This window comes from Penaeus vannamei, chromosome 31 (assembly GCF_042767895.1).
Source record: "Penaeus vannamei isolate JL-2024 chromosome 31, ASM4276789v1, whole genome shotgun sequence".
NCBI classification, from domain to species: domain Eukaryota; kingdom Metazoa; phylum Arthropoda; class Malacostraca; order Decapoda; family Penaeidae; genus Penaeus; species Penaeus vannamei.
Window position 1 is genome coordinate 6723788 of NC_091579.1, and position 17500 is coordinate 6741287.

At 37.6% G+C, this 17500-nt stretch overlaps 2 protein-coding genes across 4 annotated transcripts in view; one reads left to right on the forward strand and one right to left on the reverse strand.

Moving 5' to 3' along the window:
- Positions 1–5367, forward strand: part of LOC113812219 (C-type lectin domain family 4 member G) — a 29348-nt gene extending 23981 nt beyond the window's left edge. The window contains exons 2-7 of one of the 2 annotated variants that reach the window (XM_027364076.2): positions 779–923; positions 1351–1450; positions 1869–2009; positions 3171–3441; positions 3768–3938; positions 4150–5367. In XM_027364076.2, the coding sequence (XP_027219877.2) occupies positions 796–923; positions 1351–1450; positions 1869–2009; positions 3171–3441; positions 3768–3938; positions 4150–4358 (1020 nt within the window). In that variant the 5' untranslated portion in view covers positions 779–795 and the 3' untranslated portion in view covers positions 4359–5367. Of the gene's footprint in view, positions 1–778; positions 924–1350; positions 1451–1868; positions 2010–3170; positions 3442–3751; positions 3939–4149 lie in introns of both variants that reach the window. The other variant, XM_070143732.1, reaches the window with a different exon arrangement.
- Positions 5368–7861: 2494 nt separating this feature from the next.
- The window catches only part of LOC113812217 (cell division cycle 7-related protein kinase), a 17028-nt gene continuing 7389 nt past the window's right edge, over positions 7862–17500 (reverse strand). Inside the window, exons 5-14 of one of the 2 annotated variants that reach the window (XM_027364074.2) lie at positions 17240–17382; positions 16707–16899; positions 15174–15269; positions 14366–14482; positions 14080–14146; positions 13577–13729; positions 12342–12550; positions 11334–11502; positions 10989–11138; positions 7862–10126 (exon numbers count right to left, since the gene is read on the reverse strand). In XM_027364074.2, coding sequence (XP_027219875.2) covers positions 9450–10126; positions 10989–11138; positions 11334–11502; positions 12342–12550; positions 13577–13729; positions 14080–14146; positions 14366–14482; positions 15174–15269; positions 16707–16899; positions 17240–17382 — 1974 coding nt within the window. In that variant the 3' untranslated portion in view covers positions 7862–9449. Of the gene's footprint in view, positions 10127–10988; positions 11139–11333; positions 11503–12341; positions 12551–13576; positions 13730–14079; positions 14147–14365; positions 14483–15164; positions 15270–16706; positions 16900–17239; positions 17383–17500 lie in introns of both variants that reach the window. The other variant, XM_027364073.2, reaches the window with a different exon arrangement.

Genomic DNA, 17500 nt, shown 5'->3' on the forward strand with positions numbered 1-17500 from the left:
TTGTATTCAATGCATCCGGTTGATGACATATAAACTTTATCTCTCTCTGTCTCTCTCTCTCTCTCTCTCTCTCTCTCTCTCTCTCTCTCTCTCTCTCTCTCTCTCTCTCTCTCTCTCTCTCTCTCTCTTTCTCTTTCTCTCTCTCTCTCTCTCTCTCTCTCTCTCTCTCTCTCTCTCTCTCTCTCCTTCACTCTCTCTCTCTCCCTTACTCTCTCTCTCCCTCTCTCTCTCTCTCTCTCTGTCTCTCTCTGTCTCTCTCTCTCTCTCTCTCTCTCTCTCTCTCTCTCTCTTTCCTTCTCTCTTCCTCACTTTCTCTCTCTCTCTCACGCACTCTTTCTCTCTCTCTCTCTCTCTCTCTCTCTCTCCCCCTCTCTCTCTCTCTCTCTCTCTCTCTCTCTCTCTCCCTCTCTCTCTCTCTCTCTCTCTCTCCCGCCCTCTCTCTCTCTCTCTCTCTCTCCTTTCTCTCTCTGTCTCTCTCTCCGTCTCTCTCTCTCTCTCTCTCGCGCGCGCGCTCTCTCTCTCTCCCCGCCCTCTCTCTCTCTCTCTCTCTCTCTCTCTCCCTCTCTCTCTCTCTCTCTCTCTCTCCGTATCTATCTGTCTGTCTCTCTCTCTCTCTCTCTCTCTCTCTCTCTCTCTCTCTCTCTCTCTCTCTATCTATCTATCTATCTATCTATCTCTCTCATTATATCTCTTTACTTCTCTTTATCTTTACCATGGAATCATTTTTTGTAAAACTATCACAATCCAGGATACATAATCAATTTATTTTCTTCCCCAGACTGCATCGCTATCACCATGTGGCCTTGTGTCTTGATACTGGCGTGGGCGGCGCTGAGCGAGGCAACGACGGGGCCGCGATCTGCTTTTGTTCAGCGGCTCGAACCCATCGACTTCGTGGGCACTGATTACTATCTGACGGGCGGGTAAGTGCCGCGAAAATACAGATGTAAATTTCTTTATTTTCCACACACGTATGTAGACACGCAAACACACACGTGAGTATGTGCACGTGTGTGTGTGTGTGTGTGTGTGTGTGTGTGTGTGTGTGTGTGTGTGTGTGTGTGTGTGTGTATGTGTGTGTGTGTGTGTGTGTGTGTGTGTGTGTGTGTGTGTGTGTGTGTGTGTGTGTGTGTGTGTGTGTGTGTGTGTGTGTGTGTGTGTGTGTGATAAGAAACGGACTCCTATGTTTAAAGGAAAAATACTACAGAAACACACGGAAACCAGCAAATATTTACAAATCTAATCATTACCAACAGACATAATACGATGAAATATACTTTGAATTAATATCTCGATGGAACACCTTCCTACCCCTTTGGAGAAATAAAGAGAGTTCGGTTGCTTCGGCAGGAACGGCGCAGGAAGCGGGTCGCCCTCGATGCTGGAGGACTTGAGGAGAGGACACGAGGGTCTCATGGTCAAGCTCAACGATGTGACGAGAGCTCTCAAGGTATGTGCGTTTCTCGAGGTGAATGTGGATGGATGTGTACACCTGAAAGTTCCTATTGTGACAGGGATCAGACTGTTTGGTTAAAAAAATACTAGGTTTAAACTTATCTGCGATCAGAACGACCCTTTTTTTCTTCTTCTTCATTTGCATTTCATTACTGATTAAGCTGCACTTCTAAAACTGAAGATTCTACAAAGACTTATCACTTTCTAAAAACAGAAATATGTACAATTAAGAACAACTCCTCATTAGTAACAAATCAATCCTGCAAATTGTTGAATTGATAAACGCACATTATAGGAATTTTAACATTGTTGATCCTATCTGCACCATCTCTTGTAGCAACTCCACTCGCACATCCTTACTCATCTTCCTGTCATACTAAAAAAAAAAACCTGATAACATTCCAATATTTCAGGAGGACGAACTGAAGCTGAACAACGTCTTCTACAAGCTGGGCCGCCATGACAACGACTTGGAAGGCGTCAGCGACAATGTGCAGAAGCTCTCTTCATCGTCGAAGAAAATTGAGGCGAAACTTAACAAACACGCCTTCAACGTCAGTTTTGTTTCGCGTTTGTTTTTCCTTTTCTTTTCTTTTCTTTCGTGGCAACTGTTTATAAATGTTGTGTGGAATCTTGAGTTTTTGTTGTGATGATCTTAACTATACATGGCTTTGGAAAGACGTCCTTGGCATGCTAAAAAGAGAACCAAAAATTGCAAGCTCGAACGCCGTTACGCCCCGGCTGTTTGTTCAGTAGGAGGGGAGATGCAAAACAGGTTCCCTTCTGTGTGCTTTATAATAAAATAGCAGCTATCACCCTCCCTCTCTTGCTCTCCTCTTTTTTTTATTTTTCTTAATTTTTCTATTTTTATTTCTCTCTTTCTTTTTCTTTTCTTTTCTCTTCTCTCTTCTCTTTTCACTCACTCCCTCATTCTCTCACTCTCACTCATATTATCTCTCTCTCTCTCACTCATATTCTCTCTCTCTCTCTCTCCCTCTTCCTCTCTTTTCCCTCTCCCTCTTCTCCTCCCTCTCCCTCTCCCTCCCCTCTCCTTCTCCCTCCCCTTTCCCTCTCTCTCCCCTTTCCCTCTTCCTCCCCTTTCCCTCTCCCTCCCCTTTCCCTCTCCCTCTCCTTCTTCCCCCCCCCTCCCTCTAGTCTCCCTCTCCCTCCCCTCTCCCTCCCCTCATCGAAATTATCCCCGCGAAAACGATCGCGACTGTTGTTCATTAATCACAACAGCTGGAAGTGGTTTTCCGCGCCGTCGCTGAGAAGCACAAGCATTCATTCAGAATTTAATACCGCGTAATTTTTGCCGCGTGCGCTGGCGTGAAAGGTCCTCTTGATAGAGCGAAAAAATATTTTCCTCCTATGAATGCGTTCTTAGAAGGCTTAGACAATGATTGGCATCTTACTTATGTTGGAGTTAAAGGACACTTGGGTATTGGACATTGCGGATCGAGTGTGGTATAATTTGCATTGTTTCTATATTATTCACATCTTTAAATAATTTAAGGATGCTTTGTTTATTTGTCGGTTTACCTACTTATCAATATATTTACTGATTGACCTGTTTATGAATAGCACCATTATCATTGTTTTAGAAATTTGTTTCACACAAATATATATATATAATCTTACCAGTTCACCTCTTGTAACGCCACACCTGTATTGCGTAAATACTTTGTAAACTATTGCAAGATCTTTCTTTCGCTCAGGTGGACTTCCTTCGGCGGCGCATCGAGCGGCTGCAGCGGGAGAAGAAGGCGGAAAACTCCATGGAAGCGCAATTAGCAGCCGCCAGGGAGATCATAGACCGCCTGGAAGACCGCCTCACCGACGCCCTCATCCGCCTCGGAAATGTGGAGAACACGACCCGCACTTTGGAGAAACGGTCGGTGGTTTCTCACTTCCCGGACCTGCTTGGCCCGCCCATCGCCGCCGCTGCCCGCCCGCCCACCTTAACCGTGTACCCGGCGACACACACAGGTAACTTAGGGCTACTCGAGACGTATTCATTAGAGAGTTTTTTTTATCACTATTATACAGAGGAGTGTTAACTGTAGGGTAAGTGGCATGGGTAATATGACACATATCAGTGGTACTCGTTTTGAGGTTGCTGCACGTGGCGCGGGATGATGAGGTAAGACGAAGTGTGGACGCCGTTATAGGAATACGAATTAAATGAAAGACGGATATTACATACTATTAACAAGAATCAGTCATCGTTCATTATTTCTTCAATGGCAATGGGGTGTGTGCAATATACTCTAAAAATTATCGTCATATTATTTCCACTGGTGGAAATGTGGCAGGTGAGTGCAGCGGCGACTGGGAGAGGATCGGCCTCGGGTGCTACTGGTTCGGCGAGGAGGAGCTCACCTTCCCGGAGGCCGTGGCGTCGTGCGTGCGTCGCGGGGGCCACCTGCTGACCCTCAACCCGCCCGGCACCCAGCACGAACTGCTCATGGACCGCCTCGCCGACGGTGGGTGATGGGCGCTGCGTGCCTTGGCGAAGAATGGTGCTTTTCCTGTAGATGAATGCATAGTGGCATTTCTTTCAAAACAAATATTTTCAGTAAACATTAATTATCTCACAAGTCACAAGCATATTCTCACACTGGAAGGGAATATAACAATAAGAAAAACATGATCATATAAATAAATAAATGTATTCAAAACACAATCTACTCACAGGTACTACCTACTGGACCAGCGCCACAGATGCCTTCAACAAGGATGACTGGGCCTTCCTCATGACAGCCCAGCCCGTGTTGCCTTCTCACTGGGGTGTCGACCAAGAGAACACTCTGGGCAGCCATCAGCGCTGTGCAGGCGTGTCTAACATAGGCCTCCTCAAACAACGCTGCACTCACCGTCAGCCGTATATCTGCCATATGTTTTGAAATGGTGCGAATGGAACGCAAGCTTGATTTGGAGACTGGCACATTTAGATCTTCAAAATTTTGATTTTTTTTGTACTATTTCTTTTTCTTAACCAGGTACGTAATTGGAAAAAATAGACGTGATATAACTCCCACTGCATACACCCTGTTCTGTAGCTTTGCGACCTTAATTTATTCTTAGAATAAAGAATATCTGATTCTCCATCCATTTACATTGTATAAAATGTGTCCAAGTAAAGATACAAGCTTCACTGTATCTGGGTTCAGAATGCTAACACATGGGGATATAAACATGAATAATCACACTTTAATCAAAATATTGATACAGGATTTTGACAATCTTCTGTAATCTACTTTATATTTCACAACCCAATAGGACCATTTTTGGAAGAGAAAATAAAACAATAGCCTAACTGTATCGTATTTTTTGGTATACTGAGCTAGTAAATCAGTATTTTTGCAGCACATTAAAATCATATATAATGAAAAGCATCATGATTACATAGTAATGATGGACACTAGGACCTTCCCTGATTTATTAAGTTTAATGTTAACCAAAATCACATTTCTGGACTTTTTGCTAGAATTCATTGTATTCCTTGACACATGCATATGGAATTATGACTTAACCAAATCATACAATCATCACTTTTATCATCATCATTTGTCTTTCTTACAGGAGCATTTAGTCCCTGTTAGTAACCTGTAAAAAGATTTCATACTTTTTCCAAAGATTAGTCATATTTCATACATGCTGTACATTGTACTTATAATCTGTAAGGTTCTCCATATAGTTAAACAAATAAGTGGTTTAAGTTATATGTAACTGCCTTTCACTAAAGCCTGCCTCATTATTATCTTTAAGGAAAATAATAATTCTGTTATTTTTTAATTACCAAATATTATATATAGTTAGTTTATAAAGTTAATGGGGCTAGTGCCTGGCCCTTGATATGATCCCAACTTATCACTGCAATGGGTTGTCTTTTTATAATAAAAACAAACAAATGCCCTTCTTTTATTTACTGACTTTACATGAATATTGCATTAGTTATTTTGTCAGTTAACAATTCATTTAATACCTAATGACACTTTATCCAAAAAAAAAACAAAAAAACAACAGGGTTTCAATTCAATTCAATAATTCAGTAAATCTTACAAATGCAGCAACATGATGACTAGTGGCATATTTTAGGCATAGTCTAGTTCATAACATTTTGTGGTTTAGCATTATTGGAAACAGTAAAATGAAAACGATTATTGATCATTTCTTTTCCACTTCAAGAAAAAAATGGTTAGTTTCATGTTGACTTGGTTTATACCTATCCTTGGTAAGGGATTAACAAAGTCCCTTTGCTTTCAGAGTTTTGGGTCTAGCATTTATGCTCGTTATCACAAGTAAAAAATATGGTCTGACAATATCCCAATATATATCAGTACATTCAGTGCCTTTCTGTATTTGTCTTCCAAATAAAATCAATAACAGTACACTAAGCAGCAAAAGTGAGATTTGTCCTTTTGGATTATTTCTGTTTTAATACCATAAATGAATTCAACTCTAGTCTATTCTGTCCTTAACTTTCATGATTAAATCATACATTGAATTTAATCTTAACAAGCAAACCTCTCAAAAGTATTTTACAAAAACTGCTGTTTTAGGATAATTAAAGACCAAATAAATGCAAACCTCTTTATTTCCCTTTCAAAGCTGAGGGAACACAGGGTGATTTCATCACCTGAAAATTTACTAGAAGTTGTGACGCACTGAATAGTTCCATTATCACATGAACTAAAAAATCAGACACAATTTTTTAACATATTAATTTTGAAAGTAAAATATTGTCTTGGAACACATTTTGCTTATAACAAACAATATCAGGCCATCTCAAAACTTCCAAAAGACATACTAAATATATTCATAAATATGCCATACTTCCTTCAGTAATCCATTAAATGGATCCATGATTCACTGTCTAATGAGCAACTGTCACATCTATAATTAGTAAATCCCCCAATATTGTATAAATAAATGTTTGTACTATTATAATTGTAAAAGTAATGATGATAGCTTAATATGTAATGATCTAAAATCAATAAAATGATTACTACATTGTGAAGACCTGGACAGAATTCATCCAAGCATGATATCTTCCACTATGAAAATACTATTAGATTTAAATGTGGCTATGACAGAAATCGCCTAAAAACCCTCAGTCTGCAATTCATCAATTCATTTTTTCGTTCGTGATTATCAAGTTACCTAATAAAAAAATAATAGAAATACCTAATAACACTGAAATAAAGTTGACCTGAGGGGGAGGAGCCAAAAGAAGAGAATGAAGAGGAGAAAGACAATGAAAAAGAGGAGGAGGAGGAGGAAGAGAAAAAGGAAGAGGAGGAATAGAGAAGGGAGGAGGTATAGAAGAAAAAGAATGATGAGTGAGGGGGAGGAGGAGGAGAAAAAGGAGGAGGAATAGAGAAGGGAGGAGGTATAAAAGAAAATGAATGGGGAGTAAGGAGGAGGGGGAGGAGGGGAAGGAGGAGGAAGAGCAGGAGGAGGAATAGAGAAGGGAGGAGGTATAGAAGAAAATGAATGATGAGTGAGGAGGAGGGGAAGGAGGAGGAGGAGGAGGAGCAGCAGGAGGAAAAGGAGGAGGAGGAGGAGGAGGAGGAGGAGGAGGATCAGGAGGAGGAGCAGGAGAAGAAGGAGAAGGAGGAGAAAGAGGAGAAGGAGAAGGAGGAGGAGGAGGAGGAGGAGCAGGAGGAGCAGGAGCAGGAGGAGGAGGAGGAGGAGGAGGAGGAGGAAGAGGAGGAGGAAGAGGAGGAAAACGAGGAGGAGTAGTATGAGGAGGAGGAGAAAGGAGAAGTAGTAGTAGTAGAGATTTGGAGGAGGGAAAAGTGGAGGTGAACATGGAAGATGAGGACTAAGAAATCTTTCCAGGCATGTTCCCCAACATCCAATCTTATCTGTAAGATGCAATGTTCTTAATAAAATTTAAAATGTGCACACATACACACACAAAAAGGAAAAAAATCTAATCAAAAGTGAAGCACACAAGTAAACTGGGTATATTACAGAGTCAAGTATAAACGATATCCCAATAAACTCCTACATCTCAGACTACCATCAAATTCAGAGACTTTTAACCAGAAATGAACCATGATCATAGAGATTTTGGTTTTTTGAAAAATGTACATAAACATATGAACGGAAGACAAAAGTCAACATTTAAATACCATGAAAAGTTGAGCAATCAGGAACTTGTTTCAATAACCTCTTTTAAATGGATTATCCTTTTAATGAACAGTTCATTCATGGATTCCTTATCTCCACAGAAGACACATATTAGCAACTATAACATACACAGTTAACAGCCAAGCAATGCTAAAGAGTGGACAATGATGTAACAGTGTAACAACGGTAATTACAATTAATTCGATACAAGATCATACTTCTAACCAGTATGAAGTTTTTCGACCATTCACGCTATGAAAATACAAGATGCAAGGAAACGAGATCTTTATTCACTGCACTTTACATTTTTAAATTATTTCTACTTCTGATAGTTAATAATTATCAAGTTTATCACAGCCAAGGCTTTCTGTTCAGTTTTATCTATCACATTTTTATCTCCATTTCTAAATTCATTAGCCATCACATAAATTGGCTATTAGTGTTTGAAAATATCTAAGCTGGTTTACAGTATGTGTAAAAATAGAAGTATATAATTCCAAAAGCTCGACAGATACAGGAAACAATAAAAGCTTTGAGATATTAGGAACAGTAATGATATCATGATGAAGTCCAGCACTGGATCATCAACACTGTGCTATCAGGAAAATGACTATCAGCAATTATTTTTCATGTAAATGCTACTCATAGGCAATAAAATGCTAAAAAAGGTTTGAAAATCCTATGATGGCTTCATTACAAATCAAGCAATCCAATACTTTTATTCAAAACCAAATTCTACCACACTGTTGAAATCATAATGCATCTTGTACATGGCAATTAAAATATTGAACTTACTTTGGCTAAACTGCTTATACACATATCTAACTTACATTCCTGTATAATTACATTCATATGTAACAGATAGTGGATTCACATTTTAATATAAGTGTGAGGTAAGTTTTAATCTGTGAATTATATTTAAGTTTATGTCACCCAAATGAATGGCTATTTCAGTTTGAATTTAACTTTGTATATCACTTTGAGCAAGGGTCTGAGAGTATGAGCTCAAGTCTGACGGTGAATATATCTTGTAATAGTAAAGATGGACACTGAGGAGTACATTAAACACACAAAACAAACAAAAAAGACAGAAGAATGATATTTCAATGGTTCTTCCTTTCTTCATCTCCCTGAGGACTGTCATTTCCTAAGCAAAAACATCTTATCAAGAAGGCCCTTTTATAAACTGTGTACTTCAGCTGCTTTGACACTGTATAATCATATACACCATGACTGAATAATTAAGTATCTGTACTTATTCTTAATTGTCTTTGGCAGCTCAGCATCTAATAATTTTTAATTTCATGATCTTTACAAATACATACATATAGAAGATAATAAACAATAAAACTTCAAGAACTTCTCATAATTGCAAATCTCCATTATCATTTCATAACATTAAAAGTTAAACATTTCCTGGATTTATGCCTTTCTTAATCTCATTACTGTGTTCTTTTTTTTGGTATGTCCTATTTCGTTTAACTTAACTCCTACTCCTGTTCCAAAGTACCATTATTATATGAATACTAATATATTTCAAACTAATATTAATTGTACTGTAAAGAAAAAAAAAAGAAAAAGATGAATAATACAACAGAATGTATAATCCAATGGTCAAAACAATGTACTTGTACAAATATAATATACAATGAGACAGCCATGTCCACTTCCTTATGCTTGAGTTTCAGCCTTATTATCACCACTGTAAATATCATAATAAATATATCAATCTCAAATATTCTAACACAACTTTAACATACCAAGAATTGCCTTAGTTAATGAACTCTAACCCTTAATCAAAACCGTATAAAAATACCTCAAACGCAGTACTGTACCATACATATGTACCTAGATAGCTAACCTAAGGGACATTTTAAAAAGGGATGATCTAAGGCTTCTTGAGCAGTAATGCGAGTATCTGGATTGGGATCTAGGAGCCTAATCAACAGGTGGTAAACAAGTGGTGGGTATGCCGCAGCAACAGCATTGCAGTGTCTGTCTTCTTTAATTTTAACCTCAATCACCTCCAGGGAGTCCCTTGGCAGCTCTGGCTCAGGCTGCATTTTCTTGCAAGAGGAGGAAGGGGTGATCACGATACAGCTACTGTCTGAGGCTGCTGCTTTAGTCTGCTCCTCCTCCTTTAGCTTGGGTGTTGCTGGACCTTGGGGCTGTACCTGCATCTGCTCCTGTGCTTTTTTACTAGTGGCTGCAGCCTCAGATTCTGTCCTTGAGGTTGATGAGGCACCAGCCAGTGTATTTCCCTTACGCTGTGTCCCAGGTGTTTTGAGAGGCTGTCGTTCCTGGGCCTGTGATCTCTTTTTGCTGGCTTGCCCAGATGCAGTCTGTGAGGTAGTAGCCTTGGTGGGGGGGATGAGACACACACACGTTTCTTGCTGGTAACAACTTGGACAAGGCTGTGACATGGTCTCTTTGTCTATGTTGATGTTGCTTCTCCTAGAGTTGCTACGAAGAATCTCACACACTTTCATCAAATCAAGTGGATTTCTGGTTTCTGAGCAAGTAAACAATTTTCCTGAAATTATATGAAAATTATAATAATTGTTATAAATGTATTAATGACAATGTAAATAATTAGCAATAACAGTGCAAGTAATAATAAAAAGAAGAGAAAATAATAGTGATAAAGATAAAAAAAAACACCAAGATTATCAATATACTTTCCCAGGTTTTATAGGCCTCTGAATTCATGTGTCCACAAATCTATTTTTTCTCTTGACTCTACAGACATATAGAGCTAGATCAAGCATTCATAATACTTAACCCACTGATGCTGGGTACATGCAGAGATGGCTCTACAAGCACTTAGTCACCAAGAAGTCAATTAACCCAATTGCACCGGGTGTCTCGCATGCGAGACACCTGGAAAAAAAATTCCTGGGCATCCTGCCAGTGCGACACTAGATCAGAGCTTGCGCTATGATTTTGTCGCCCATGATGGGCAGCGGGCAGCAGGCGGGCTAGTTTCCGGACTGGCCCGCTCGCCAATTTTTAAGCCACCCGGAAGCTATTATTTTCAGCTTGAAAATATACCAGCACTAGTGGGTTAATAAGCTGATCTCACTTCACATGATTATCCCATTCCTTAAATTTTGGATTTTTTTTTCTAATACTATTATTGTTATTATTAATATTATCAGTATTGATGGTATTATGGTTATCATGATACTATAAACAGTATCAATTTTAATCAAAAAATAAAAACAATCTTCCTGAAAGACAAGGAAAGTGTAAATTAAGTTATTAAAGTATAGATCTAGTCAAGGACACAAAAAAGCAGCAGGATATTCAAGACGCTTGCAAATGATTCTCCTGGGCTGTTCTGATATTATTCAGTTTGCAACTGCCACTTTCCTAAAACATTAAAAATCCCTTACCCAAATGTGCTGCTGTCTTCTTCATCACTTGTGTCCCAAGTAATGTAGCAATTTCAGCTAAGGTGGAGAGGTCATCAACAGCACGGAAGAACGGGTAACGTCCACTTAGAAGGCACAACAGGATAACACCAACTGACCACATATCAACAGCTTTATGGGGAAAAAGATGGATGATAATCATAAAAAGGGTTAATAAAATGTTTTCCAACATGATACATATATATATTCATCATAAGATACTTCACTGTACGAGACAAACAGGAAATATTGATATTTTTCATAATATCTTAGGTAATGCTTGGTGCTATAAGTTAAAGTATTATCAACTAGCTCTTAATTTCTTACCGGTTCCTTGATCAGGGTGACGCAGAAGCACTTCAGGAGCCCGAAAACCTGGTGTGCCTGCTCTTGGGGCCACCTGATTTGTTCTTGTAACACACACACTACAGACTCGGGGATGACCATAACATTTACAACTCACTGGCTGCAACATTGCTCCTTTTCTGGTTTGTACCTAAAGCAGAAGAAATTAAGGTTTTATTTCACACTGTGGATTAATTAACCACTGATCATGGATGGCCCAATATACATGCTATATCCACTGTAATTTTAGTATATCAATTATGTTTTGCACAGATAGCTACACAACTAACTAGTCTAAATTTTCTAACCCGTTTACCACTGATTTTTAATTTTTCACTGTTATTAGCAATTTGATAACATTATAATAATTCTATTGTCAATACTACTACTACTACTACTAATAATAATAATGATAATCACAATCACAATCAAACTAACAATAACAATAACAATAAAAATAATAATTACAAAAACAAAAACAAAAACAAAAACAATAAAAATAAGAATATAAGTAATAATAACAACAATAACAACAAAACAATAATAATAATAATAATAACAATAGCAATATTAATAGCATACGAAAAAAAAAATCCTAAAAATTCACTGAACAGGAGAATCAGGGTCAACTGGTGGCTGAGCAAATATGGAGCACTCTGTGTGCAACTAAATTTAAGAAAAGTCGACAATGGACGGTACACTTGACCAAGTGGTTAAAAAAAATATATACCTTACTGGTTATAAACTCAGGATAGGACTCTATCCTTTATTCATGCATTGTTATTCTGCAACTAGTTCTGTGGGCTTCATGAATGAATGCAATAAAAATATAGTACCCATGTCCAAAGAAATCACTTAGTTTCAAGAACTCTGAGAGTAAAAAGCACATCTACCTTCTTTATTATTCAGACTAAATACTAAAACTGCATTCTCTGTAATACATGAAATATCTAATATTCCACAAAAGCTTAAATCATAAAAATCATCTACCTCTTGTAGCACTCTCACATCCCTGAAGGCAGTAGAAGGTCCTTGCTTTTGCTGAAACGCTTTGGCAATTCGAGGGACTCTGGCACTAAGAGCTGTAACGCTGGACATCTGACGGTGTCGCTGTGTGAAACTTTTACTTGCTAATGATGATTCATTACTCGTGCTTGATATGTCTGTGATCTCCACTTTTGCTACCGGGGTTTTGCTTGCTGAAAGCGTAAAAAACATATACATGTATACAAATTCATACCAATACCCCTTTCACTAAAATTATTTGTATTTCCCATCAGCCTAGCTACCTAAATTTAGGAGGGAAGCTTAGCTGTGACACAGTCTCATTCTCTTCCATGGAAAATCACTCAACACTGTTAATAAGTTAATTAACAGTTTCAACCCTTGTACTGGAAACAAATCAGTAGGATCTGTAAATATGTGCTTCCAATACGAGAGTCAAAAACTGAAGTTCACAAACTGGCCATGTAGAAGTTGAACTTGTAAGTAGAGGAGATTGTACATCATGTGATGGAACAGCCTTTTTTGAACTGAACATACTGTATATTGCTCCCATTTGAAACAAAAGTAAACAGCAGTTGAGTCAAGCAGCTATAGTAATGAACAGTTTGTGGGAAAGTCAAAGTAGCAATGAAAGAAAAGAAACTTCTCCATCCGTAGAGTAATATTACCCTACTGAAAGGGCCCATAAAATAATCTGCCCTAAGCATGTCTCAGCTTAATCCACTCATGCTCCCAAAACATTCTTATTTACCTAAGCTTGGGCCCAGTATCTGAGAACTCTGGATTTTTTACTCTAGTTGAGTTGTATCAGCAGTAATGCAAGGTTCAAAACTGAATATCACAAGATGCCAAGCTTAAACTATAATGCCATTAGTTTCATGATAATTTACGCATCAGCAATTTATTATGTATTTCAGGTGTATTGCCAGGTTTAATGAAAATGGGTTAGTGTAGAGTAACAAGCCCTTAAATGTACCTATGATGCTTTTTTCTTGTGGTTAGCAAGACTGTAGTCTTCATTTCTGTATTTAATCAACAACTCATTTAAGTCATTGGTGAATTATTCAACAATAAACATCAAATTAAAAAACACATTTTATATGAGGCATGTATACCCTGAATCTCCCCCTCCCTGTTGTGATACTATTTCAAAACAAAGAAACTAATATCAATATGGAAGTCCACATTGAAGTCTTTGTTACTTCAATTTCTTGTTGTACCTTGTCTTGATGTAACCTCCTGCAAATGTTTAGCTAAGCCCTCAAGCTGAGTGGTCGTATTGTTCACAGGTGCTGGTTTTCGAGGAGAACGTCTTAAAACTCTTGCACCTTCTTGTCGCATGAGCTGATGAGATTGGCCAGAACCCTCAAAGCCTGAAATTACCATTAGCATAATGCAACCAAAAAGAGAAGAACAGAAGACATGGCCAGAGAGAATATAACCATCATATATGTTAACAGTGTATTAAGTATTCCATTTCATTCTATAACCTCTCCTTCATCTCTGCATATACAGTATGAAAGATTTAAAGGAACATGTAGTGCAAGGCAAGTCATTCAACCTGATTACTGAACAAAGTATTTCACTAAACTTATATAGCCACTGATCAGAGCAATTCCTTACAGCACAGACACAACTGATTTGAAAGACTGTTGAACTGAAGGAAATCTGAAACTCTTTTGTTATATATCCTTTATACATAATAAATATAAATCATGCTTACCATTAAAGTCTGGTGACTCTAACCTACGATTAGCTTCAGCATTTCTGGTATGTTTGCTTGGGGAGTCCTATAAATAAAGAAACCCAACTAAATAAAAAAGTCGAGTACCTTTACTTTCTAAGAACAAAATAAGATAACTGTAAATCAGATGACACATGTCTATTATAAATGGATGGTTTGTTTGCAAAAGATATCTGATACATGTCATAAGCAGCTGGTCTAACGAGTGTGTAACTGAACAAAAAACAATACTAACAGCTTGCTTTTCCAAAGACATTACTCTTACCTGTTGCACATTTGAACTCTGAATCGAAACCTTCCTTGGTGTCCCCATTAACTCAAAATTTTCCTTCTTTGGTGATGGTGCAATGGAACACTGCTTTCTTGGTGAACGACGTAATGCCTAGACGGAGAATGGTTATCAATACAAATATAAATTAGTTGATGCTCAACACAACTAAATCATCTAATACCAAGTGCCAGATGTTACTTGTAGAGTAAATGCATACTCTTAAACATACTTTTGTAAGAATATATAAGGTCTCTACGAAAAAATTTTAGTCACACCTAATATGTCATAAAATCTGCATCCTGTTATAACTAGTTGCTACATATCATTTGACCTCAACCACTTTCACTGGATTATTTACTTTGTATCTCTTCAATAAGACTTATGAACTCTGTGTTATTTGGAGTCAACCATGTGTGAGAAATTATGAATGCAGAAACCATATTTTACAAATAGAGCTACAAGTAATTTTCAACAAGTAGTGATAAAATCATGGCTTCTTACATTATTCATTTTCTTACATTGGATGTATTTTGTTCAGCCATGTCTTCTAAACCTTTGATTGTTTGAATTATTGTTAAGTTGCCACTACATAAGTGAGATACAGAAAATCTAATATCAATCAGCATTTCTCATAAAATTAAAAAATCTGTTTGCCAAATCCAATATATAGCACTAATGTTAAGTCTCACATACTCTAATATGCAACAGAACTTTAATAACACACTAATCATCAACTGATCACTCTCTGTCTAATAATCAAATATAGTAATCCTATTATCAAAAAAAGACTCACTGTATTAACTCTGTTTGTTGTAGTAGAGAGGATGCTAGACACAGATGTTGATGGAGGTGATCCCTGCCTTGCTCGTTTGACACTTTTCTCAGCCTCTGTTGGTTCCTGTGTAGGATTGCCACACCAATCAAGTTTAATATCAAAATATTGATTACCAAGACTTTGGTAATGATGAAGTACACTAGTACAATATATACCCATAAATTTCAAATTCATGATTAATATTAATGTTTTTTCTGGTGAGAAGCATACTTAAAATACCAAAGAAATCATGTATTAAACAACACCAAAAAATGCTAACTTGACAAGAAATTATGGACAACAAAAGCAACAGGTACATAAGAATAAGACAGGAAGCTGTGCTGTTCTTTAAGTTACAAACTAAAACTTGAAAACAAGATATAGGTAGTCCTCGATTTATGGAAGAGCTCCATTCCTGAATCCATAAAATAAAATGAAAAAACATAAAACAAGACAACCATTCCCATAAGAAATAACTGATTCAGAGGATCTGCATTCCCCAAACTCCTGCCTATACTTCAGGACTCAAAATATACAAAAATAATTAAATAACAATATAATAGAACACCTTAAATAAATTATAGTAGTTGTGTAAATTACTATACACATTAAAAGCTCACTTGATTAAAGCATTACAGAACAGCCTGGTGCGTTACTGTGAAGGGAAGCACAAGACTCCGAGTTAGAGGAACCAAGGGAGAGGATCCCTTGTCTTCTGCTGCCCCTTTGCAAGAAAGCCTAGCCAACATGGTTCATTGCTGCTTCTCCTTTCTTCTACCTGCATAGTTCTTCCTAACAGCAAAAACTTTTTCTGACATCTCAAACAATTTTAATTTTTTTCCTTGTTCCTATCTGCATCATCAATTATGTCAAGTACAGCACCTGCAGGGCAGAAAAGCTCGGCAAGCTACTTTATTGTCAGTTCTTTTATACCATTCTTTTCCAATTCCTTCATAAAGACCTTTTACCTTGTGCTGTATTGTCATAAGGCTTACTGGAACATTGTGGTGGTTCTAGACTTCAATCCAATTATCCATCTTTTCAATCAAACTGCTCCAAGGATAACATGTATGGAAGGGAGTAGAGGGCAAAGTTTAAGAAAGAGGTGGAGGTTAGGGGAGGGGAAGGAGGTGCAAGACACATTTGAACACCTGAGGATAGTTCACCTACACAAAAAATTACCATTGTCTTGAATAATTTGTACAGCAAAACACGACAGCCATGAAAAAAATCATGTCAATATGAAACACCAAAGACAGGTGTCTTAAAACAGATTACCTGTTTTTAAATAAAATATGCTTGCAATTCAAGAAAAGAATATCACAAAGCCTAGTTCTAAAACTACTTCATTATAAACTCAAAACTCAAACAGGATGTCTTTAACCTTTAATGAGCTACCTATAGATAATACCATACAAACCACTCAAAAGAACACTGAAGCAAAAAAAAAAAGTATATATATTAAAATAATATAAAATAAACATATCAAATATAATAATACAAACTAGCAAATAAACTCACTCCAGGACTAACAACCAGCTTCCTCTTCACTGTCTTGTTGGCAGGATGGTGTGGTGTCTCCACTGTGGGTGGCGTGAGTATCTGGTTCGCAGCCTCTATTCTTGCACGATTTATTCGCGCTAAGTTGCCATGCATGGCCGATGTCTTTATTTGGCTGACTTCCTGGGCTAAGCCAAAGTCCACCAAAGAGTACCTGAGCCAAAAGATTAGATTAACACCAAGAAAAAGACTTGGAAATGATTGATAAAATACAGCTTCTGTTCTTAAAAGCCACCCTTCATCATTCAATCTAAACCAATTTTTTAATTTCCTTTCCTTTTACATTTCTTTCCTCATCATCATGACATAAACAGTTAATTCCCTGTAGATGAATTAATACCTGAATCTCTTTCTTGGTAGACACAGGAGATACATCCACCACTATTCTCTGGCACAATATCATAACCCTGCATGCACACCACTGTACAAGCAGTGGCAGTATCATGTGCTTATTTTCTTACACTAAAAGTTAACAAAATAAAGAGCAAACTTGCCTCTGTTGTTTTCGGTTGTAGAGAAAGTTAGCCGGTTTGACATCCCGGTGTATGATGCCAAAACTGTGCACCCTCCTCAGGGCAATCAGAAGGTTTCTTAGGTAATTCTGTAGCTCTGTTATAGTCAAACAGCCAACATAGTCCTATAAAAAATAATAAACATAAATAATCTATAGGATTGAGAAAAACAACACTAAAACTGATAAATAATATATAGCAATGAGAAACACAATACTAATACTGATAAATAATATATAGCAA